We start from the raw sequence: 24,503 nt of genomic DNA on the forward strand, positions 1-24,503 counted from the left end.
ACACGCATGCACTCTCTCTCTCTCCATTTCTGCGCCTGACTTGCTGTTTCTACCAGTCTTTTTCATGTCCCTCCCCACTCTCCTCTGCCCCACCCTTCAGTGCTTTAAAAACACAGTACAATTAACCTAAAATCATGTTTTATCTGCCTCTCTTAAAAAAAAAAAAAAAAAAAAAAAAAAAAAACAGAAATCAACCACATTGGGCTCACATTCCCAAAAGTTATGTTCGGCTCTAAGGAATGATTAGGAATCCCTGAACTCCAGTTTGGAACAATGTGCACCTGTGCTTCTCAAACTTGCATTTTATATGAGCCACCCAGGAATACTGTTAAAATACAAATTCTAATTCAGTTGGTCTGGTGTGTGGTCCAATATTCAGCATCTCTGATTTGGTTCCAGGTTATCCCCCAGTGCTGCTGGTCCATGGTCATATTTTAGTAGGAGCCTCTATTTGCTGCTTGTGGCAAAAACAACACGAGTTTGTCTCCCCACCCAGCGCCTCCCCCACGCCCCTGCGCCCCCCTCCCGCAGCACTAGCTATAACATTACCATCCCCATGGGTTCCTCCCCTTGTTTATCCCCCTATCTTGTCTAGTTATTTCAGCATCTAGATTTCCAGTTTTTACATCTTATTTTAACTCAGCTTTTATTTAAAAAATTTCATCAACCACAGACCAAAGCAATGGTTGTAAGGAGAAATTGAAAATATTACATGCTGTAACTTCCTTTAGTTTCTCATCAAATTTACTTCATTAAATATAAATCTACTGACTATGACAACAGCTTTTGCTATATAGATTACTGACAAAATATAAGAATGCAGGTAATTCTACCTCATACTTATTTCATATAATTGTTTCCCCTATCCAGAAAGAATAAGTAAAGATGGTTAGGTCCGGTCTTGTAGGTTATGTAAAAACTCGTCTAGCGAACTTCAGAAAACCACTTAAGGTGCTGTCAATACTGTTTCCTTATCAGTCAGGAAGTTTAACCCCCTTCCTTTCTTATGCTAGTCTTCAGGGTCACAAACACAGGCTGATGTTACTGGGTGTGGGGAGGGGATCACTACACTTACAGAGCTAGTTCTACACTTTCAGGGCCTAAAAGGAGCTCACTTGGATTTTTGTACTCTCAGAAGTAAGCTAAATTTCCTGAATAAGGTTATCCTCAGAAGAGATACTTAAATATCCCCGAACCTTGGAGCAGGGTACCTCTCAGGGAAGTAGTACCCGATGACTACGTTCTAAGTACTGTGCTTTCAATTGAGTGTTTGAGATCATGTGAACTGCTTGACTTTAAAAAGTGACTGTATTGGAAATGAGTTAAAAGGTGGATTCGACTGTTCCTTGAAGTGTCATTATGATGTTCATCACACATGGAATAGAAGGCTCCCAAGTTACATGTGAGGTCATTTCATTTACAAGTTGCCAGGCATGATGATGCTAGGCACTCTGATAACAGAATGGTTGCAGAGATGACCCTCGAGCTGGCTGTGTGGGACTGCCCAGTGTACCAGGAAGAGAAGCACATTCTGGACTCAAGGAACAGAGGAAAGTACAATTTCTTGGGACTGTGATGAGCTGGCATATTCTGAACTACTGCTAGCCATTCTAAACTAACATAACTCAATGCAAACTGTCAGTTCCACCTGCACGGTCATGGACTTGACCTTGCCATCAACAATAACTGCATCTCTTGCAAAATCTCAACTTCTGTCTCATCCTCCAAAATTATGTCAATTTCTAAATCTAATCCTCGCTTTTCTCTTCATATCTTTTACTACCACTATCTCCTACCTGGAATACTGCCATGGCTTCCTAAATAGTTTTCCCCAATCTTTCTGCAACTCCTTCTCTACACATGTAGTACTAAAGTATCACATGAATAACATTTTAAAATGTAAATCAGATCATATCATCTCCACCATGGCTTGAAAACCTTCTGTGGCTCTCTGCACTAAACATACAGTCAAACATCATTAACCTGATTATAAGCCCCTGAATGATCTAGCCCCCTAACTATCTCTTTAACTATTTTTCCTTACTCACATTAATCATTTTTCTTTTTCTCAGATATGCCCAAGTCTATTATTTTCTCATGGCCTTTTAGAAATACTGTACTTCTTGACCAAAATGCTTTTTTCTTTTACTCTGGACCTGGGTAATACCCAGATTGTTTCAGCTCTGAGCTTGATCCCGATCCTTCCTGGCACTTGTCACAATTTTTAGTCATAAAGTCACTTGTATATAAATAAGTTCCTTATTTTCTATCATCACACCAATCCCCACTATACTTTAAGTTTCATGAAGGCAGAAACTATCTTTTTTGTTCACCACTGAAGAGCTAGAATGAAGCATAAAGCCTAGAAGGAGTTATTTAGGAAAAACCACCAATTTTTTTGGATAAACTATATCTTAGTATTCTTCAAAATTTTATTTAATGTCTGGTACATTAAAAACAACATTTTTAATGCCCGCATTGTGTAACAAAGAGACAGAAAGTCCTGGCTGGTGTGGTTCAGTGGACTGAGTGCCGGCCTGTGAACTATAGGGTCGCCAGTTCGATTCTCAGTCAGGGCACATGCCTGGGTTGTGGGCCAGGTCCCCGGTAGGGGGCATGTGAGAGGCATCCACACATTGACATTTCCCTCTCCTTTTCCCTCTCTTCCCCTCTCTAAGAATAAATAAATAAAATCTTTTTAAAAAAGACAGAAAACCTCTGTGCCCCCCGCAAACATTCAACAGTACTTTATTCTAACCTGACACAAAAAAGTTGAAATTGATAATTAATGACGAATTAAGTTCATTTATATTGTATTAACTAAAATTAATTACAGTAATAAGTTTTAAGTATGTTTTACTAAATAAACTGGTCACTAAAGCAAAACTTTTAAAGTAAATACACATGATTCTCAAGTTACTCTGTGCCTGTGGGAAAGGCTTCTAGCATTTAACCATAAGTAAATTAGAAGGATTAAAAGGAGTGATATGATGATAAGATTTGAGAGATAATTAGATCCCCTTGTTATTTTTTTTTTTTAAAAGACAGTAGTGTTGATATGAGGAGACACTGCCAAGAATTTCCTGTAGATTATTAAATAGTGAATTGATTTTCTGGAAGCCTCAAGGGACTTTGTATCTAAGCATCAACGAGTGTTGAAATAATCGTCTTAGTACTTTCAGCATGCATGAATACCATCTACTTTTGGGAAAATAAAAAGAGTGCTCATGAGACTGGTAATGGCATATATAACCTTTAATCCCAAGGTTACTGAATTGACTCTGGTCAAGAATCTGTATTTAGCAATATTAAACAGACAGAAACAGTTTTGTAGCACCTATTCAAGACAGCACAATTTTTCCCTTTAGTCGTTAGCCCATAGCTGTGTGTTCCAACACATCCGATGTCTTTTTTGGTCATCTAAGAAAAAATGGAATAGTAAAATGGTTTTCCCTAGAGAACATATAGGAATATTAGGAAATATAGAAGGATATCCACCAAAATTGCAACAGCAGTTAGTTCTGGGTAAGGAGGTCACAAAAGCACGTATGTATTTAAAAGTGTGTTACAATAAACAAAATATTAGTTATATAATCAGAAATCAAATTTTCAAAGTTATTTAAAAATAATTTCTAAGCTTATTAATCATCTCGCTTAACCTCTGTTTAGGAATAAAGAAAAGGAAGTATACAATGTGTTCCTAACTGAAAACTGTCCACAAGTTTGCTAATGATTAATATATAGCAGTTATGTAAACACGTATCTTGAGCCTGTAATCTAATTGTTTAACTCAAAGCAGTTTTAAGACAGAATATGTCATGATAGTTTTCATGAGTGAATAGTACATGCTCTGACACAGCCACCCCCTAACACCAGCATTCAAAGGGTCGGCAAACTCTGTCCTTTTCTGCTAAAATACCCTTTGAAACCGAAAACTCTGTGGCCATCATCACTACCCTCTCTCACATGGATTATAGAACATGGGTTTCTGCTTTCATATTCATATTAAATACTCTTTGGAAAGGCAGAACAAAAAAAAAATTGAAAAGAATCTTTATGTGATTTTAAAAGAAAATGTCAGCTGTCTTCTCTCTTACTGGGATATCCAAAGGATCCTGCTCTTTACCAACAACACCACATTCACTTGAAGACATAATGTCTACACTTGACTTATAACACAGTTGAAATATGGTATTTGGACGAGACAAGTGGTCAGACAGACTTATTACTTACATCATTGTGATTTCATGATTTTTCCCTGATTTTGAAAATGATGAAATAACTAAACTCAATAAAAAAAAATTAAAAAAATAGTTGTTATAAAAGGTAGTACTATGGAGTGAATGTTTGTTTCTCCTCCCCCAAAAATTCTTATGTTGAAGCCCTTAAACCCAATGTGATACTATTTGGAGGTGGGGCCTCCAAATTAGAATTAAATGAGTTCAAGGAGGTAAAGCCACCCTGACTGGATTGGTACACTCATACAGAGAAGGAAGAATCAGAGCTTGCTCACTCTTCTATGGGGTAAACCAGGATCAGCACTCTCACCATAACTGACCATACTAGCAGCCTGATTTCTGTCTTCCCATCCATCCGGTCTGTGGGAAATTAATGCTTGTTGTTTAAGTCACCCAATACGTATCATTCCTGTTAGGGCAACCTGAACTAAGCGGGCAGCAGCAAAAGAATACATTCTGATTGATAGTAAAAGCTCAAGTTTTTATTAAATATAATCACGTCATGGAATTAGCAATATTGCTTCTTTACTTAAGTAAATAAATATACAAGTTTCAGAAGAGAAACAATAGTATTCCAACTGCAAGTTATTAAAATTATTTTTATTTGTTCTTTAAACAAAAATGTTTTGAATCAATACTATTTGCATGTCCTGTGTTAGCAGTGAGGATCCAAAGGTAATTTTCTCATACCAATTCAAGATGGAATTTAAGATATTCAACACAAGCTTTACTTAACCAGAAATTAATTTAAGAAAATTTAATTACTGAAGTATTTTATTTAAACTTTAGTATATTAAAACATATATCTTTGACTTCATAATGAAGTCAGAACTGACTCTATTTTTGAAGTCAGAAGCATCTGATCCCAACTATATAAATAATCCTAGTGTCTGGCCATACTGTAGCTAAAGAGAAAAAAGTAGTGAAAACAACAGCATCACCAATAGAATTATGACTTATAACTATGTGCCACTTTGCTACATACATCATTTGCATTATTTCATTTAATCATGAACTAATCTTGAAACAAAGAATCAGCACAGCCCTGGCTGGTTTGGCTCAGTGGATTGAGTGCTGGCCTGCAAAGCAAGGGGTCACTGGTTCGATTCCCAGTCAAGGCGCATGCCTGGGTTGGGGGCCAGGTCCCCAGTAGAGGGTGTACAAAAGGCAAACACACATTGATGTTTCTCTCCCCTATTCCCTTCCCCTCTAAAAATAGATAAATAAAATCTTTTTTTAAAAAAAAGAGCCAGTGCATTTTAGAATATAAGTGTATAAGAAAGTGAAAAGATATTGTAAAATCATTAAATTACATGAGCCTTTAAAATTCCTCCTGTGAATATGAAAACAAATATAAGATATGCAAAAAGGTTTTAAAATCTAGTCAATGCACTTGAAATGGAAAGCCTTTTTTTAAAAAAAAAAAGATAAGATTAATCGAGGAAGCAAGCAATATTTTAGAGATGCAAGGTATAATGTTCAATTTCAAAGATAAAAAGTCTATCAGGGAACAATGTGTATGTGTGTGTACATATGCAATCAATCAATCAATCAATATTTTATAACATAATGGCATACTCTATTTCCACCTGCTTATATGAACAATTTCACCTCCAGGAATAATCCTTCCTTTCATCTTCCGTGGTCTGGATTTAGAAAAGATATTCTATTGTACCCAGGTAAATACATGTCTACTTAGCATACATGGTCAGTTCACTTTCCTATTTCAGCCAAATGAGGAAAACTGGATAATTCAAATTCAAAATCATTTTAAGGAGCAGCATGTAGTGTTAATAACAAGAAAAGACCATAATGTATTAAAATTTGTGGGAAAATAGTACTTCAAAATACAAATATTCACCTCAACATAATTACTGTTAAAAAGCACTGTAGTTAATAAAATGTGGGGTAACTTACTCTTCGATTAATTGGAAAAAAACAATTTATTTTTTTCAGGAAAGACAGTTCTTCCACGATTTTGCTGCTAAGACAGCCCACAGATGTCTGCCTAGTCTGAAGGGAATTTCTTTTCCTCAGGAGAAAACAGCTTAAATAGGAAACAAATAGCCATATGCTGACTCTGCACTGCTCAGCAGATGACGTAGAGAGCCATAGTTTACAATGGAAAGCAGGAGGGTCAAGGTTCAGATTAATTTTCCTTAAAATTCAATGCAATTACTCAAGATAAATTACTTACTAAATATAAGTTATATGAAAGAACAGTGTCTAGTATAAAATGGTGTTTTAAATTTTATAATTGGTAATGTTGGGTATAGGAGAATAGATACATAAATATTTTCCTAGTAGTTAGGAGACTCTCAGATAGAGCTAATACAAAACAAAAAATACTACTTGCAAGACCATTTTAAAAGTTGGGTTTGAAACTGAATTAAATAATGAGTTTTCATGAATCTTAGAAATAGCAATATCTTCTAATCTTTCCAATTTAATGTCCCCACCAAGATATATCATTCTGGGTTTGCAAAGAAAAATAATACTTAAAAAACAAATTTTAAAATATAACTGTAATTAGGAATTCTTTTCTTTTACAGATAGAATCTTCCAAAAATTCCAAGTAGAATACTTGAGGTGAAAGGACTGCTACATATTTCTTAGTATTCTAATTTTTAGACTTTACACTTGGGTGGATAAGTTTGACTGGATCAAAACTAAGTTTGCCAGAATAGGGGCTACAGCTCTTCCCAGTTTGCAGGGGTCCGCAGCAAAAGCTTGGCCCGCACTTACACACTGTGACTAACCTGGTCATAATTAGGGTTTAAATAAAAATTAGAAGCCCTAATAATAACCAATATACAGACTTCTTTCGGGGCATTATTTAAATTTAAGTAGAAATCAAAAGTACAAGATAATACAAGAATATTATTATTTCTATACAGAAACAAAGGTTTTAAATTACATTCCATATCTTTTTCTTTTTAATGTTCGAGAGATTGGCAATTGTTAGGAACCAAGAAACCCAGTTGTTGTGACAGCTGTAAAACTTGGTTTCAAGGCAAATAAAACAGAGATACATGTTTTTAAAAGAATTACCTACAACTGTGCTGTGAAACCTGTGTTGCCTCAAGACACTTTTGTTAATGCTATTACTTTGGGCTACAGCTTCACTAAGAAATCTGATGCAATCTTTGCCTTCCTGTGTCTGAGCCTTTCAGAAGAATAAGTATAGTTCTCATTGAACTTCTGATACCTAAACTGAGGCATTAAAAAAAAAGTAGTAACAATCTCCAAGAAAAAAAATAAAACGAAACTATAACAGTAGCTTATAGATTTAACCCACATCAAATATGACCCATGTTTCCTTGTCCCCTCCCACATCGGTTATTTATGTACATTACAATGCTTTGATTTGAGGACAGAAACACATTTAAAAATGAACAAACAGCAACTACTATTTAAAATAAATAACTAACATACATGTGAATTCAATTACTATGTATCTATTTGTATTGTGTTGAAACATGAATTTACAAATAATAGTTTCCAAATTTTTTTAAGCACACAAAACCCACTTTAAGTGCAAAGTACTTATTTTTTTTTCAGTACAGCTTGTGTCCAAATAATACAATGTATCCAAATAAAAACATGTTTTCAATTATTACAACTAAATAGTACAAAAATTATTTGAAGTAAACACTATTCAAACTTTTTTCAAGGTTTTAAATTACTATTACAACTAACAAGGACACATTATCAAACTATCCTTATTAATATCAAACTATATTGATAAATACACTAGATATACATTTCTCCCTTTTCTGCATATGAATTATTGCTGAATATGATCTTAAAGTATTTTTTAAATACTTTAAAGCACTTTTAATAAATTTTATTCAGTAAATTATAATATATTTTTCTCTAGAGCTTGAAAACATCTGGGAAGCATAATGAGGTATATCTTACTCAAATTTGTGACTGATGCATTATTAAGAGACTACATATTTGAATATTTTACTGGTAAAAGTTATATAATGATCTTTCATCTGCTTTCAATTCCACGATGGTATATTTGATGACTTAGCCTGGAAGAGCTTTTTCCATAACGAACTGTCAAGGCAATAGAGTGTCTCGCTTAGAAAGACTACTGGAAACTTAAGAGTGTTTTTTAAAATATCGACACAAAAGCCAGATTAGAAAAGACAGCTCTCTAAATGCCAGTGCATTAAGGCTATCTTGATCATCTGAGGAAAAACTAAATATGTTTTTAAAAGGAAGATCTAAAGGGTAAGCATTTAGACCTTCTATTAAAGTCTATAAGCTTTTCTTTTTTAATTCTGATGATAAGGATACAAGTACAATAGAAAATATCACAGAAAAAAGAGATAACCTTTGATATTTCTGTTGGTACACACTTAATTTATAAGGAATTATAATTCTGAAGAATAAACAATCCCTCTGTTTTTCCCTCCTGACCTTCAGTTTCTTACCTACCTAAAAAAGGAGTTGGCCTAGGTTGTCTACATCATCTTTCTTGATTCTCTGAATTTGTTGTCAAATGCTAAGTTAAATGTATCTCTACAGGAAATAATTAACCTTAAATATAAATATGTCAAGAGCAAAAAAGATGCTCATCTCATAACTTTGAAAGATGACTTTTATCAAAACTTAGTGAACATCCTGTTATGAGCTGCATCTTTAAACTTCTTTTGCTTGCTCTACATTTAAAGTTGGCTTTAAAAAAAAAGAAAAATAGCTTTCTGTTCAGATTATAAATTGTATACATCTCACTGATTTAGTTCTAAGACCTGAACTAAGAATCAAGGCAATATGAGAAAATACAATAATTTCATTATCAGTTAACTATGAATGGAGAAATGTAAATAGCAATTTCAAGTAAATGTTTTGAAAAATGTGAATGGCTACTTCAGACATAGTTTTAAATGATTAATTTTTTATTCTCTCCAAATCATGTGTTTATACCAGAACTCTTTGGCATTCTGTCTCAATTTAAGTACTACATGGTTCTGTGAGTGTAATCAAATCATCTCAATTTTCAGGTGCTGATTTTACATAATGAAATGATTGAGTTAAAGTAATCTGTCTCTAAATTCCTTTCTATTTCTATAATTTTATAATCACCTGTGATTCTGTATATTCAAGTTCTAGCTGAATGTTGGAGACAATGTTAGAGATTATGAACACTGATTATATAATTAATATCTTGAACACAAATTATAACAAGGTATCAATCATCATATAAATATATATCATGTACAGTTTCCCATTTAATCATATATAAGATTCAAATAAATTAGACCTAAATTTCATTTGTCTCTCCAATCCCTATACATTCTCCATTTCTGTCACACACTCTAAATACATATACACAGTGGGATTATTTCAAAGGAATGAAACTTTTCGGCTACCTCTTAAATGTTTATTGAAAATAAAAGAAGCCCAAGTCTTATTCAACTACAAAACACATCTATAATATAACAATTAGTCAACAAATCTTTCTTGTGGTAATTTCAGATGAGCTGCCTTTGGTATCTGTATACAGAAACTGAACTACTTGAGGGCTGCATACACGTTTTCCTCCCAGGGTGCACTATGATAGCTAAAATAATAATGTATGAGGCGTATATAGACACATCTCTGGATATAGCTTGCCCAAAGTTTAATCAATTTCTAAGAATCAGAGACAATTTAAAACCATACCTTTCAATACCAGTTGAAAGGACTTCTCCTAATGATGACAAATGAAAAATATCCCACACTATACTTTTACAGAAACATACTATATTCAATATATTTAAAAGCAATAATGAAGGGGGGGGGAAGTCAATTTTAATGAAAATGGTTGACAGAAACAGCTCCAAATCAAACAAGTAAAATATTTCAACAACTATGTATAAATCCCAATGAAGCATGAAAAACCAGCTAGAATGAGAAATATAAAAAATTCAAACAAAAGAATGAATGGTATTCATATACAAAGCTACAGATTTTCCTCAAGTAAAGCCTGTGATACAGGTTTGCTTTTTATTGCCATTATCAAGGCAAATGACCCCACCCCCACAGAAACACAGAAAGCCCATTTTACTTACTAGCTACCTCCAGCGATGCATTGTGGCTCACAGCCTCTCCGAGGTAATTCCTTGCTACACAGATGTAGACGCCTTCATCCGGCCTACTTTTTCGTCCATGTACTATTCTTAAGAAAAATAAAGATCCACTTGGCAGCAACATTCGGTGTGAGCGAGGGTCATCTTTGTCTGTCTCTACTCTCTCCCCACCTTTGTACCATTCAATAGTGGGTGTGGGGCGGCCCTCAGCTTTACAGTTCAATGTTGCAGGTTCTCCTTTGGAAACAATTAGATCTGAAGGGTGTTCAACAATACGAGGTGGAAAATCTTCCTGACGAAGACGGGAGCCTGCAGAAGAATTGACAAAATAACTTCTTATTGTCACTTGAAAACAGTAAGTCTTGTTTCAAAAGACAAGGCATTAGCACTGCTGTTAAACACTGCATTATACTGACTCACTCTTCAGACCCTCTTCACTAACTAATCCTTCTGGTGTCCACGTTGACTATACCTTCCAATTCCTGAGTCCTTTTGACCTTCCACTTACAAAGTGCTTTTGCTAAAACTGTGCCCGTACAAATCCTGCCTGCTTTTCCAATCTCTTGTCCATAAATCCTTTCAGAACCCATCACCCTGTCTCTTTGTACCAAGTATGTGCCTGTTTTTGCAGAGGAGTTTGTTAGAGAATTGCTGAGTATTACAAAAATTGGCATGACTTCCTGGAATTTCCTTTTTAACTAACACCAATCAGCTCTTTAACAAAACATACTGTATACTAATGAACATTTGTAGTCAAATATGTGCTGAAACTTTTCTTCATAGAAAACATCTTTCTAAATAATATTACTAAATGAAAACATTTTTAGAGATTTTATTAATAAAGTTCATTAATTTAATGATGTTAATATTTCAATAGACTTCAAAGATACATTAAATCATTGAGTTTAAGTAATTAATTAAATACATATTGAATGAAAACGAATATTGGGTGAGGGGCTATGGTCCAGGAGTGTCCAACCCACGGACCACTGGCTGCATGTGGCCCAGGATGGCTATGAATGTGGCCCAACACAAAATCGTAAATTTACTTAAAACATTATGAGATTTTTTTGTGATTACACGTCACAATGTAATTAATGTGTGGCCCAAGACAACTCTTCTCTTTCCAGTGTGGTACAGAGACGTCTAAAGGTTGGACACCCCTCTGTTTAGACCTTATGTATTACTTAATAAATAAAGTCCTGAGAGTAGGAGCCTTTTAAATATTTTGTGTCTGTATCTTATTTTCCCAATGAGATTATAATCTTTAAAACAGATCAAGTTTCATATTTTTAATACTTCTACCTTGTTGCTGCCATGGATAGATTTAATATGTAAACTTCTTAGAGATTTCTCAAATTCAAAAGCTTAAGGCTTAATTAAATGTGCTCCAAACCTTGTTCTCATATAGTGTTCCAATCTCGATGAACAAGGAAAAGTAAAAACCAGTCTTCCTTGACACCTTCCTCTCTGTCCCCTACTCCTCCCTCAATCTTCTCAAATCAATCTGCTCATCTCCACCTCTACAGCCAGCTACCCTCCCAGATCAAGCTTCTATCAATCCCCACCAGGATTTAGGAAAGCTCTTCAGTAGCTTCACTTAACTGTAGCAGATGAAGGCTTTGAAATGTAAATATAACCTGGGTCCTCCCCTATTTCAATGGCTCTTAAAATAAACTCATAGCTCTTAAGATAAAGTCCTTAACACGAGCTACAAGAGCCCAAGTGTTCATTCCCCTATCTGGCTCTCCAGACTTCCTCCTCCATTCCTTTGCTTTTTTTCATCCCAGCCTTCTGTTAACTCCACAAGTATTTTGAGTTTCTGCTATCCACAGGCCTATGCTTGATATGGGGTCTGAGCTCGAAATAATCTTTCCCTAGTTTACATCCACCCTTCTTTCAAATCTCTGTTCTCCCTAATCTTTACAACAAAAATTAAATGCTCCTAAAATAAAACTATATAACTACCTTGGTAAAAATGATTAGAATTACAATGTAAATTTATTTGTTTGATGCTTTGAATATTGTCTGTTTTTTCCATCACTCTGTAAGGTCTGTGGGTCTGGTTCTACTCACAGTTGCTTCTCTTACACTTGTTAGAGTGCTGAGCATACTACAGGTGATCAGTAAATATGTCTTGACTGAATAATAAATGAATAAATTGTTGATAAGAAAGACCTATTTGAGTGGAATGATCTTAAGCTTAATAACCATCCGTTTTATAAAGAGACTTTAAAATATTTTATTTTTTAAATTGTAACCATATGCATACTACTTGACCTTCATTAGACTGTAAGTTCTACATGGGGCTTATTTATATCTCTAATTTTTAACTACTGCAGTTAACATTTTCCTTAATGAAATCAATAAATGAATGATAAAACTAAAAGATGTATTATTTGCTAATATCTACCATGAAACAACTATATATACAGGGTCCAGCACAAATAACACCTGTTTTTTATTACAAAACTTTTTATTACAAAATCATAAGCATGTAATTCTGTGACATTACAACATTATACTCAAGCACACCATATGACATTTTAGGTGAAATGTTTAAATTAAAACTAAAAATTATTACACCCATATTATTACCCTACCAACCACACTCAAGCAGGTGGTACTTCTGCTGGACCCTCTGCGTGTATGTGCGCGCGCGCGCGTGTGTGGGTGTGTGTGTGTGTATAAAAAATAAGTAATAGTTTTATAAGCTAAAATATTGAGAAATATCTTCAGTTTAGTGCATGGTATACAGCATGGTATAAGCTCTTTAAATAAAACCAAGCTCTAAAAGAGAAAATAAACCAGCAACATGAGAAAAAAAAATAACAAAATCATACTCTCTCACCAAGGCTATATTAAAGTCAAATTAAATTTAAATGGCATTTTAAATCATTCAATTCCAAGTGCTATTAAAACTTCACAAAATAAAGCATTAGAATATACTACTGGCTTTTGCTTTGGCTGTAATTATGAAAGGGGGTGTTAATCAGGATTAACTGTGGAGGTAATATAACAAATTTTATTTTAAATTCTAAAAATCCATTTTAGATAGGAAAAAAGGGTGCACAGGTTGCCATGAGAACACAAAGAAAAACTACCTGAGCAAGGCAGAGAAGTTATCCTGAGACATGCAACTTGAGTCTTGTAAAAAGACTTAGGAAGAAAAGGAGGTAATTTCACTCAGAGGCACAGTGACAAAATAACACGGTCCACTTGCAGGACCTGCAGGTAGGTTAGGATGGTCTCAATATAAGGTTCATGTCAGTGATTAGAAAGCCTGTGCCTGAAGAAGTAGCTAGAAGCAATATATGATGGGATTTTTATATCAAGCCAAAGTTCTGAAACCTAACTGAAGACAGTGAGAACATTTTAATTTTAAGCAAGGGATGGCATGATCAAGTTTGATTTTAAAGAACTCTCTATTGGTAGTATCAAATTTGTACTGTCGCAGGAGACAAGCTGGGAAAGGGTTAGTTAGGACACTTTTGCACACTTTAAGCAGTAAATTCTGAATCTTAACTTGGATATGCACAGACAGAGGAGAAAACAGAAGAATGTAGAGATATTTAGTTACAATATTAACAGGATCTATGCACTGGCAATGTGGGGGAAAACGAACATAAAAATGCGCAGGATGGAGAAGCAGAGGGCAGGGAGATTCCAAGTTTCTGATGTGAGCAGTGGGTGAAGGGCAAGCCCAGTGAAGGAGGAGAATAAAAGTGTGGGGTTTAGTAGAAAAAAACAAGAAATAATTTATTCAATACAAGACACGCAGAGTTTGAAGTACTTCTCGAATATTCAAATGGAGATGACAAGCTGCCAAATGAATAACCAAATTTGACCTCTGAAAATAAACCTCGGCTGGAACTGTAGATGAAGAATCAAGCTGGAGACTGAAACCATGGAAAAGGATGAAATCATCTAGGGAGACTGTGCAGAGGAAGTAACAGCCAATTAGAGAAGCTGGAGATCCCCTGGCTCCACTCAAGTGCAGCGGGGGTCAGGGCTTGCCTAACCTACAGCCCCAAACAGCGGGACCACAGCCAGAATGACTTTGGGGAATTAAACTCAGGCCCACATTTTCACTGGGATTTTCGTAAAGCAGCATTCACTAGAAGAGTTTCAGCAATAAAAAAAGCGTTCTGTTCTAGTAAAGGCTACATTTTCCACAATGCTCTTTGGAATATTCTTTTCCTCAGACTATGAATAGGTATTTCTAAAAGAAGAGTTACAGCTATCAAGGTCTATTTAGTCTTCCTAATACACATTATGATTAGACAAAAGAAAGGTAAAACATACAATATTTCTCAAATTTATTGGGCCCTTTAACTCTTTTTTATAGGACATCCCCACTGACCTTTGTTTCCAAGGAACACACTTAAAAAAATAAAAAAACACCCTTATCACCATATATAATAATCTGAAGAGAATGGCTAGTGATAGCAAAAATAAAAATAAAAAAAGAGTTACTTAACTGTGGAGCCAATACTTTTGCAAATGATAACAAAAAAATCGAAAGGTCACACTTCTCACCTTCAGGAAAGAAACTTTCCAATTCCTGAGTAATATCTATAATGAGTGACTCATCAACCTCAGTCATAAAAATTATAAATGGCAATCACCATTGCTATAACAACTATAATAATTTTTTTTCTTTACTATCATCTGGGCAGGAAAAAAAATTAGAAAAAAAGAATATTAATTATCCATCATCTCCTTGTCCCAACATCCTCTCTATGGGGTGGGTGCTGTTACATCTGGTGTCTGCACAGGGGAACTGAGGCTCTCTGCCGCCACTCAGCTGGAAGGTGGCAGCGCTGGCTTCAATCCTGGTGAAATTCAAAACCCTTTCTTTTTCCAGGTATTCCATAAATTTGCTAGGATTAATTTGTTAAAATTTACAGGGAAACATGTTTTGTCCATTCTTGTTTCCAACACTGGAAGTGTCAATTCTGATCATTTATTCTTAAAATGCAGATAGCAAAAACAGCAAGAAGCAATCCTGGTGACAACTGCTGCTCTTTTCCCACACATTCATGGAATATCTAGCCACCTGGAACTCAATTCATTTCATAGTCAGTTAATTCAGTAAAGACCTTCATGATAAATAAGTGGAGATAAAAAAGTTTTCCTATACCGTGACATCTTCTCTATATACAGTCGCACATTTTTTAGTAAATATCCTTATATTCTCAGTTTTTAATATTTGGAGAACTTCAATTCCTACCCACTGTATGCATAATTAAAATTCAATATCCCTGGTTCTGAAAACTTTTTCCACCAACACACTTTGATGGAAAAATCACTCAACTTCTGTCAATAACTGTGACTCACTTTCTCAAAGGAGGATTTTTTGGGATTTACACCAAGACCCAATAGGGAAGAGCATATATGAATCTCAGAAGAGGGCAGATGAAGGACCCTTAGTGATTGCAGTCTTCCTCCCTAGAAGAGGTATCTACCTCCCCTCTCTCACAAACCTCTCTATGATATTATTGCCTTGTTATTTATAAAAAAGCATTCTCCCTTCAATCGTAAATACTGAGTTCCTGTAAGCCACCGTACAACCACCATTCTAATTATGCTATTTGGGATATTTTTTTAATGTAAATAAAATAGAAGGTTTATATTATACTTGGCAAAACCAACTTCTAGGTGTCAACTACATTCTGCACAGGAGCCTTAAAAGAAGGTAAAAGAAGAAAAGGACTTATAGAGTGAGGCTTTAACAAGAACTAGGATCATAATGTCAGCTGCCCTTGGCAAGACTCCTGGTGGAGCCTTGGGAACGTAACAGGACTGACTTCAGGCAAGGCCAGCATCACGGAAAAGTGCATGGCAGGATTCCTTCAACAACTGCCCGCTGGAAGATAAAATATAAACCCAAGTGACTGAAATATCTAAATATTTACACAACCACAGCTGGAAAAAGATATACACATAAGTGCTAAGTATTTCAAAGAAATATATCACAGTCACATTAGATTTATGATGAGGAAATCAAGCTCCTAGTTGGATGTAAACTGTTCCTCCCTTTAAGACATCACATTTCAGAAATACAAGCAAGTAACCATATAAGAGACTGATCGTGTTAACATTCTGTTGAGGTAGGTAAAACACACGCACATATATAAATTTATTCTTCTTCATATATATGATCTTACTCTTTCTTTTCTAGCATGGCAGTAATATCTATCTCAGGGTTTTGCTTATTCATGTTTTCAAGTCTGTTTCTTCATAGCAGATTGAGTGAAACAGCATTTATTTTATTAACCAAGTCTTGTTTTGATACAAATTTCTGTTTAGTATTTTTTGGCAGGTAATATTAGAAAACTAAAATGATTAAAAGGTCCATTTATAGCGTGTATAAAAGATCTTGCAGCTCAAAAATGCTTATAAAATTGCTAGAGGCACAAGAGAAACAAGTTCAGTGAGTAGCTGACAGATACACAATGAATATTAATAGACAACTTGGTGACATCTGTCCAAGATGGGGTAGGGGTATATATATTTGCCCTGACAATATCTATATTTATAAAAGAATACCTATATTCTCAAAAGGGTCCTGCCTCTTAACCTTTGTATTTAAGCTCCATTTACATTTTAAGAAGTAGACAGCCTCCAATTATTAACATAAATCCTATTGTGGGCACCAATCCTATAATTTTACTGTCAGAATTTCATCCTACAAGGAGATATTTGTTAAAAATAAGAAGACGGCACCCATTAATTACTCACCATGTAGAGAATAGCCTTAAATATCCTCTACTGAGTTATACATATTTCCCCAATGCTCACACTTCCTACCAGAATAAGTATAAAAACAGACTGGAGACCACAGACAAACTAGGTAGTTTCAATTCTGAAATTATATGGAGAAAAAAAATACAAGTGAAACAGAATGCATTAAGACAACTACATGATTAATGAATGATTCATACAATTTTCCTTAGGTACTGTGTTTAATTCTAATTTATTTTTATTGTAAATCTACCTAAAGATTGGATGGGGGCGTGTTTTTGCCAAAATTTAGAATGATTTTAATAATTAACAGATACTGCCAGTGGCATTCAGTTATCATCTGAAGTGATTATCAAAATAGACTGAACAGAATTCTAAACTTGAATCCTGGGTGTTTTTGTAATATTCCTATAGGATTTAATATATGGTGGTATTCCCAGAAATAAGAAAAAGATTGACAGTACCATAAGTTAAATTTTACAAACAATATCACTTGCCTTCCTCCACCATTTTTAATAATATCAAATCTAAGTAAGAAGACACTTCTGTCACAAGACCCAAATATTACGGAAGCTACTAGGACATTAACTGCAGGAGCTGCCTTAGCCTCAAATCAAGAAGGATTTCACTCTGAGCTGTAAAGAAAGGGACTGGAGGGTCAAAGTTGATTAGCTCAGTTCATGTTTTCTATTTGCCCTTCAGTAAAATTTCCAATTAATGTGCAAATAGGAGGGTTTTTACTGTCTGTAGAAAAAGCCAAACAAAAATATGTGTATATCTTAAAGTACATCTTCTCTCATTATTCTCTCCATCAGAGTGTGTGTGTGTGTGTGTGTGTGTCCTATATTGTACTAAGAATTGTGCTAAACATTGACAACAGAAAGAAATATGAAATCAAATCCCTGACTTTAATAGCCTACAATTCACCATAAGAGACAGAAATATTAATAAGGAAAATACTGAAAAATACAAATGATACAAAGAGAAGCAGTAGTAAGGGAGACTGATTTCCAGAAGGAAGAAATAATGTAATCCAAAAAAACATGAACTAATGTAGCATTTTGTGGGGAAAGTTTATTAAATCTAGAGAATGAATTCCATCTGCCTGAGTTCAAATTTAGACTCTACTACTTGTTAGATGTGTGAACTTGAATATGAGTTTCCTCATCTGTAAAATGAGTATAAAAATAATATCTCTACTTCATAAGTTAGCATAATCATTGATGCATAATATGATATTGCATGTCTCATGGTTGGAACCATTAATGTAGTACATGGAAGTTGTCTGATTTTATGACTCTGCTCCCAGGCTTTCCTGGAATTACATTAGAATTCTTACTATTTATGGAGAATTGATTATTTTTTTCCTAAATTTATAAGGAAAGTTGCAAAATGAGTCAGTCTCCAGTTTTAGCTGAGAATTCAGCTCAAAATTATTTCTCATTTAAACAGCACAACATCTTTCATAATACATGTAAAATCAAACAAAGCTAGAGCACTTACCCTAGCCAAGGTATTGTGATTCTAGCAGAATCATCAGAAGTAGACTGCCTCTAAAGCCATATATAAGAAAGCATTTCTGGCCCTGACGGGTGTAGCTCACTGGGTTGAGCGTTATCCCGCAAACCAAGAAGTCACTGGTTCAATTCCCGGTCCGGCACATGCCTGGGTTGGGGGCCAGGATTCCAGTTGGGGATGTGCAAGAGGCAACTGATCAATGTTTCTCTTGCACATCAATGTTTCTCTCCTCCTTCTCTCTGTCTTTCCCTCTCTCTAAAAATGAATACCCCCCCAAAAGTATCTCTGTTCCTTGGAAAGTATCACATATAAAGCCATTGAGTAAATGTGTGATTTTTAAAATTTAAAAGACACACTAACACTTCTTAAATATTCCTGAGAGAATAGTAGTGTTGTCATTTTCTTCCCTTTCATTGTAAGTAAAAAATCCTAGGGTGACCAGACTATAGATGACTTTTGTAACTGTGACGAATGATACTTCAAGTCAATTCTCTATAAATACACTAAAGTTATCAAAATTCACAAATAACACTTTATTTACTAATACTTATTCTAAAAGAAAAAAATATTCAGTTCTGATAATATAACAGATTATTTTGGGTGTTAGGACCATTTTTCAAAGACAAAGGATTCTGGATAATATTTTGTACTGTGAAAACAGTATTTGGGTGGTCCTGTGAATTTTTTAATTGCTATGGAAATATAGTTCCTCCTAACATTGGATTTTCAACCTATTAGGACAAATTGCATGCTACTGCCATCAGTGTTAACCTACACTTCATTTCTTTTTATATGTAACATGGAAATAGCAGATGGTTATACATTTGAGCCAACTAGACCCTCAATATAGAGAACATGAGCAGACTTCATCATTGAAATGGCAACTCAAAAATACTCCTATTAACTATATAAAATAAACCTTGCTTACCAAACTTCCTTTGTCCTGAATTTAAATTTGTGAAGGGAAATCTTTATTCTAAAATTAATCATATTTTAAATTTCAATATGTATTTAAGTGAATTCTTTCTCTAAAGAGTTGCATCAGATTTTCATAGACTGTATATCATAGACACAGTTTACTGAATCAATAACCTAAAATCAATTAAATTACTAAAAATAGAGCTTTCAACTTTATTTCTTAAATTAGGTAGTCATACTTAAGCCATATTTTAAAAACTTATGAATATAGGTGTCTGCATGATGGAGAATGGAATGGCAATTTTAAGAATAATTGTCTAACTACAGTTACACTTAAAAAAAAAGTACCTAAAACAGCCTTTTAAAGGATTACCGATAAATCCCTATAGGAATGCAGTCAACTTCACTCATTTTTTAAACCCAGTCAGTATTTCTGACATGAACAAGAATGTCTAAAGAAACCCGTTTACACATTAGTAAACCGTCACCTTTCCCCTCTTGTTTCTTCCCCATTTCTCTCTCTCTTTTTATCCCTAATCAGTTCTTCCAGATTCTAAGGAGCACCATAACAAAAGAGGCTGAGAGACGGATTCTAATCCCATGACATACAAGATGTGGAGACGTACAGGGCATTCCAAATACTAACTTAAAATTTACCCAGTGATCTTTGTTTTCTAAAGGGGTACACAAATAATTCTTCAGTCCAAACAAGGCTATGTGTAATAGATCCAGAAAATCTACCATGCATAAAACATTAATATATACAACTTTTGATGCAAAGAACTCCAAAAAATTATCATGATTCTAAAGCACGTTTTTCCTTTTTTGCACTCTGCTTTGAGATTTGTTGCGCGTGTTCGCGCGCGCGCTCTCTCTCTCTTTCTTTCTCTCTCTCTTTTCTTTTGCAGCTAAGTTTGGGCTTATTCTTTTGGAATAGAGGTTCCATATTTGTCATGTGTAATGCACACTTTTTTTGCCCAAGCTTTTGCGAGAATGCACATTATACATGGGTAGTACTAATTCCCTATCAATACAAAAAGGGGGTGAGCAGGGAAAGGGAGAGCAATGGGGGGGAAATAGGGACAGCTGTAAATGAACAACAATAAAGAAATTTAAAAAATAAAATAAATATTTTTATTTCTTTTATTCATGCATATGCATTAAAAGTGTAACTCTAGAAAGCAACAGCAATATCTATATGCAAAATAATACCCTGAAAACAATAGTTGGTTTTATTTCTAAATATAAAGAAATAAAAATTGAATTAAAAAATTAAAATGAAAGATTTCTTTTCCTGAAAGTTTGGGCCAAAAGCATGGTGTGCAGTATACAAGGGTCAGGGGATACATATTATACATGGCAAAATACGGTATGTCTTTTTCCTTTTTTTTAAATTGTGGTAATATAATGCCTATATGCATTTCTCATTTTTATTTTAATGTAACTTTAAAAGGAGAATATAATACTTTTATTCAGTATTTTTATGGTAGTTTGATTCTGAAGGGAAATTGCCATAGTATCAGTTTTCTTTAGAAAGCATTTATGATACTGAAATACTTGCGTTTAGTCACTAAATAAGCCAGAACTGTAATAGTCCTACATTCCCAGCACCTACAACAGCAACTAGTGCTCAGCAAGTACTCAGTAAACATTTGTTAAATGGATGATCAGACAATGGAAAAAGAAAATAAAGGGAGACCCCACATGTAGTTATAGGCCATTTAAAACAAGCACCCATGCTTAGAGACAATTCAAGAGAATGTGAGGGCAAGCTTTACTTCTTCTGGGAAGCAGACATCCACCGTAGCTCTGGGGCCATGGCCCCCATGAAGCCATTTGGATATACAAAACTTTTGGTCCATTACAAGTAGGAAACTGTCTTTAAAAATAATTCTAAGGACACCGAAACCTATAAACATTATCATGCGTGTTGAAAATACAAGGATTAACAGTGGTATAAGCTGTACAATTCTAGCAGAAGAAGTAGGCTGAGAAAAAGTGAGACAGAGAGAGAAAAAGATCTACAGCAATAATCTAAAAAGTAATTTAAAAGTGTTCCTTTCTAAGGACTCATGGACAAAACCAAAGTGGGGAAGGACTGAGGGAGGGAGAGGGAGGAGGGAGCCAGGGAAAGTGGTGGGGGGAAGGCAGAGACAAATGTATTTGGAAAAATAAATTTGTAAAAAAAAAAAGTGTTGCTTTCTTAGGAACCATTGAAAATGCACAGTTTTTGTTTCATTCTCTTGAATTTTCTCCAGTTTCTATGAACTTATTACATGATGCTCTAGTATTATTTTCATAATAAAATATTTTATTTTAGAAGTGAAAGACAACAAGATTTTTTTTTCAATATAGGATTTTTATTGTATCTTTTAAATATCACAAAAAAAGTCTGAGGAATCATCCTGCATCTTGCTGTTTCTGTAGCTGGACAACTCTGATCTTATTCATCAGCCCGCTGAACTGTTCCTTTTTCAGAAACATAAATACCATCCAACATTTTTCTGATATCCTTGTGTTTAACTGTTATGGCTTGCTAAATCAAAGCAACTGAATTGATACTAGTTCAATGCCATTTCCTTCCAGAATTAACTCATCTTTATGGGCCTGAGATACTGAATACTCAATGCCTGATCTTATTCAAACCCAAACCCAAGAACTTTCTGATTTCAACAAGAGAATCATTCTCACGAATAATGACATTGATGGGGAAGTGAGCACACACAGAATTCATCTTTTAACAAAGGTCCAGTGTAAAACCTTTGATCGTATTTGCAGTTGATCATGACCGCAGTTAGTGCGAATGGTAGCCTGTCCCTTTCTATTTCCCACCATTTGTCAACCAGAGCCTCTTCTTTTTCTGTGAAAGGAGACTGAATTCTACGTTGATGTGATTGAAGTTCCTCCTCAAGGTTCCTCTATGACCCTTCATAATAACTGTCCATCTCTTCAGAGCGATGGCAACATTTTCTGGAATATCATCAGTCTGATTGCTGAGAATGATCTTCATCATCACAGTAGATGCAGCAAAGAGAGCCCAGCACAAATTTTTGAAAAAAACAGAGAAAACAAATCCAACTTTTGCTAACTCTTTAGGATTCTTTTACTCACTCAACTAAAATGTACAAAGTACTCATGCTATACCGAGCCTGTATGTTCCAGTTGCAGGAGATACAAGAGTGCAAACATCAAACGAAAAATAAAACAAACAATCAGTAGTACTTATCTCTCTCTCTTTCTTTCAATTTTCTTTTAGTTTTTAAAGTTTGTCTGTAGATGCACAGTTAATGTGAATGATTCAAAAGCAACACACTTATCACTTAAACAATGTATATGCACTTATGTGCCTCTTAGTCAACATTACACTTTTTTGTGGGCATGCATAAATAACCAGCTAATGAATCAAAAAGAATTGTACATGCAAAACTCCATGCAACAAAGCTAGAATTAGTGGAGGCTAATGTACTGCATGCAACATAGAAAGAGTAGAAGCAAACATCTTCTAACAAAATAAATTCTCCTGCGAAGCTGCAAAATCTGTATGAGACTGAATGAACACAGGCCACAAAAGGCTGCTCGGTCACATGCTTCTTCTCTTTAGGAAGCAAACAGACCTAATTATTTTACTTATTTTCAATACCATTACAAGGTAATTTCTGGTCTATGATGCCCAGGGAAAACATTTTTTTAACCTTAAATTATTTTTCATTTCACATTTGAGCAATTCTGAGACCTTCAATTAATAATACATTAAGCCCAAAATACATGATCAAAATGTACTTGCATTTTTCAAACTAAGCCTATTATAACTCATAGAATAACTCAACCTAATGGGTATTTCTCTAGCTTTCCGCCAACAGTGAAACAAGAACTGAGAGAAAAAACAAATATAAGGTTGTTTTTTTAATTCATTTTAGAACTATATATAATATGGTCATTTAAAAAGTAAGAGCAATTTACTTCTGGTAAAGTTGGAGGCATAGGTAGACATGCTAAGCCTCCTCATGCAACCACAGAAGAATTACAGCTAAACCTCAAAACAAATAACATGCAGAACTGTCAGAAAATCAAACTGTATGAAGTCCAACAACCAAGGATCTAAAGAAGCCACATTCATCCAGACAGGTAGGAGGGACAGAGTCACAGAGACAGGGGAAGAAGTGAGGAGACCAGTGTGGTGCAGAGAGATTGTGGCAGAGGCAGAAGGGCAGTCCCATATTCACATGTGGTGGATAAAAACAGGGAGGGATACCTTGGGAGCAATTCATCCTATTACCAGGCCAGACCATAGAGTCTAGGGTTCCAGTGCCAGGGAGATAAATCCCCATAACTTCTGGCTGTAAAAACCAGTAGGGGTTGGGGCAGTGGAAGAAATTGTCAGATTTTCAGGAAACTCAAATGGCCCACATGGTCTTAAAATGTATGCAAACCCACCCATTCTGGGATTCAACACCAGAGCAACAGCTGGAAGGGTAACAGGCACATATGGGGAGTGGGTGAAGTGACTGGAAACAGGGCAAGTGCCAGGCAAATCCCCAGAAGCCAGGCAGCAGACCCCTCTCTGAGCCCTCCCCCCACAAAGAGCCACAAAGTGGTGAAGGGGAAGGGTGGGTTGCCCCACCCAGGCGATTACCTAAGGCTCAGTCCCACACAACTTACACGTGCCTTTTCTACAACAGTCCACATTACTAATACAGGGAATCAATGCAGTTCTACCTTACACACAAAAATAAACACAGGGACGCTGACAAATTGAGGAGACAGAGAACTATGGCCCAAATGAGAGAGAACAAACACCCCCCCACACACACACAAAAAACTAAATGAATGGAGATAACTAACCTATCAAATGCAGAGTTCAAACCATCAGGATGCTCAGAGAACTCCTCGAGCATGGCAAAAACATAAAGGAAGAAATGAAAGTTACACTATGTGAAATAAAGAAAAACCTATAGAGAACCAGCAGCAAAGGGGAAGAAGCCGGGATTCAAATCAACAA

At 35.1% G+C, this 24,503-nt stretch overlaps 1 protein-coding gene across 1 annotated transcript in view; it reads right to left on the reverse strand.

The window, feature by feature from the left end:
* ROBO1 (roundabout guidance receptor 1) overlaps positions 1 to 24,503 on the reverse strand; it is a 390,902-nt gene that overhangs the window by 307,983 nt on the left and 58,416 nt on the right. Inside the window, exon 2 of the mRNA XM_054585231.1 lies at positions 10,304 to 10,630. Within this exon, the coding sequence (XP_054441206.1) occupies positions 10,304 to 10,630 (327 nt within the window). The remainder of the gene's footprint in view (positions 1 to 10,303; positions 10,631 to 24,503) is intronic.

Source organism: Pteronotus mesoamericanus, unplaced genomic scaffold (genome assembly GCF_021234165.1).
Source record: "Pteronotus mesoamericanus isolate MK-2021 breed Mesoamerican mustached bat unplaced genomic scaffold, CSHL_Meso_final contig_82, whole genome shotgun sequence".
Classification (NCBI taxonomy): Eukaryota; Metazoa; Chordata; class Mammalia; order Chiroptera; family Mormoopidae; genus Pteronotus; species Pteronotus mesoamericanus.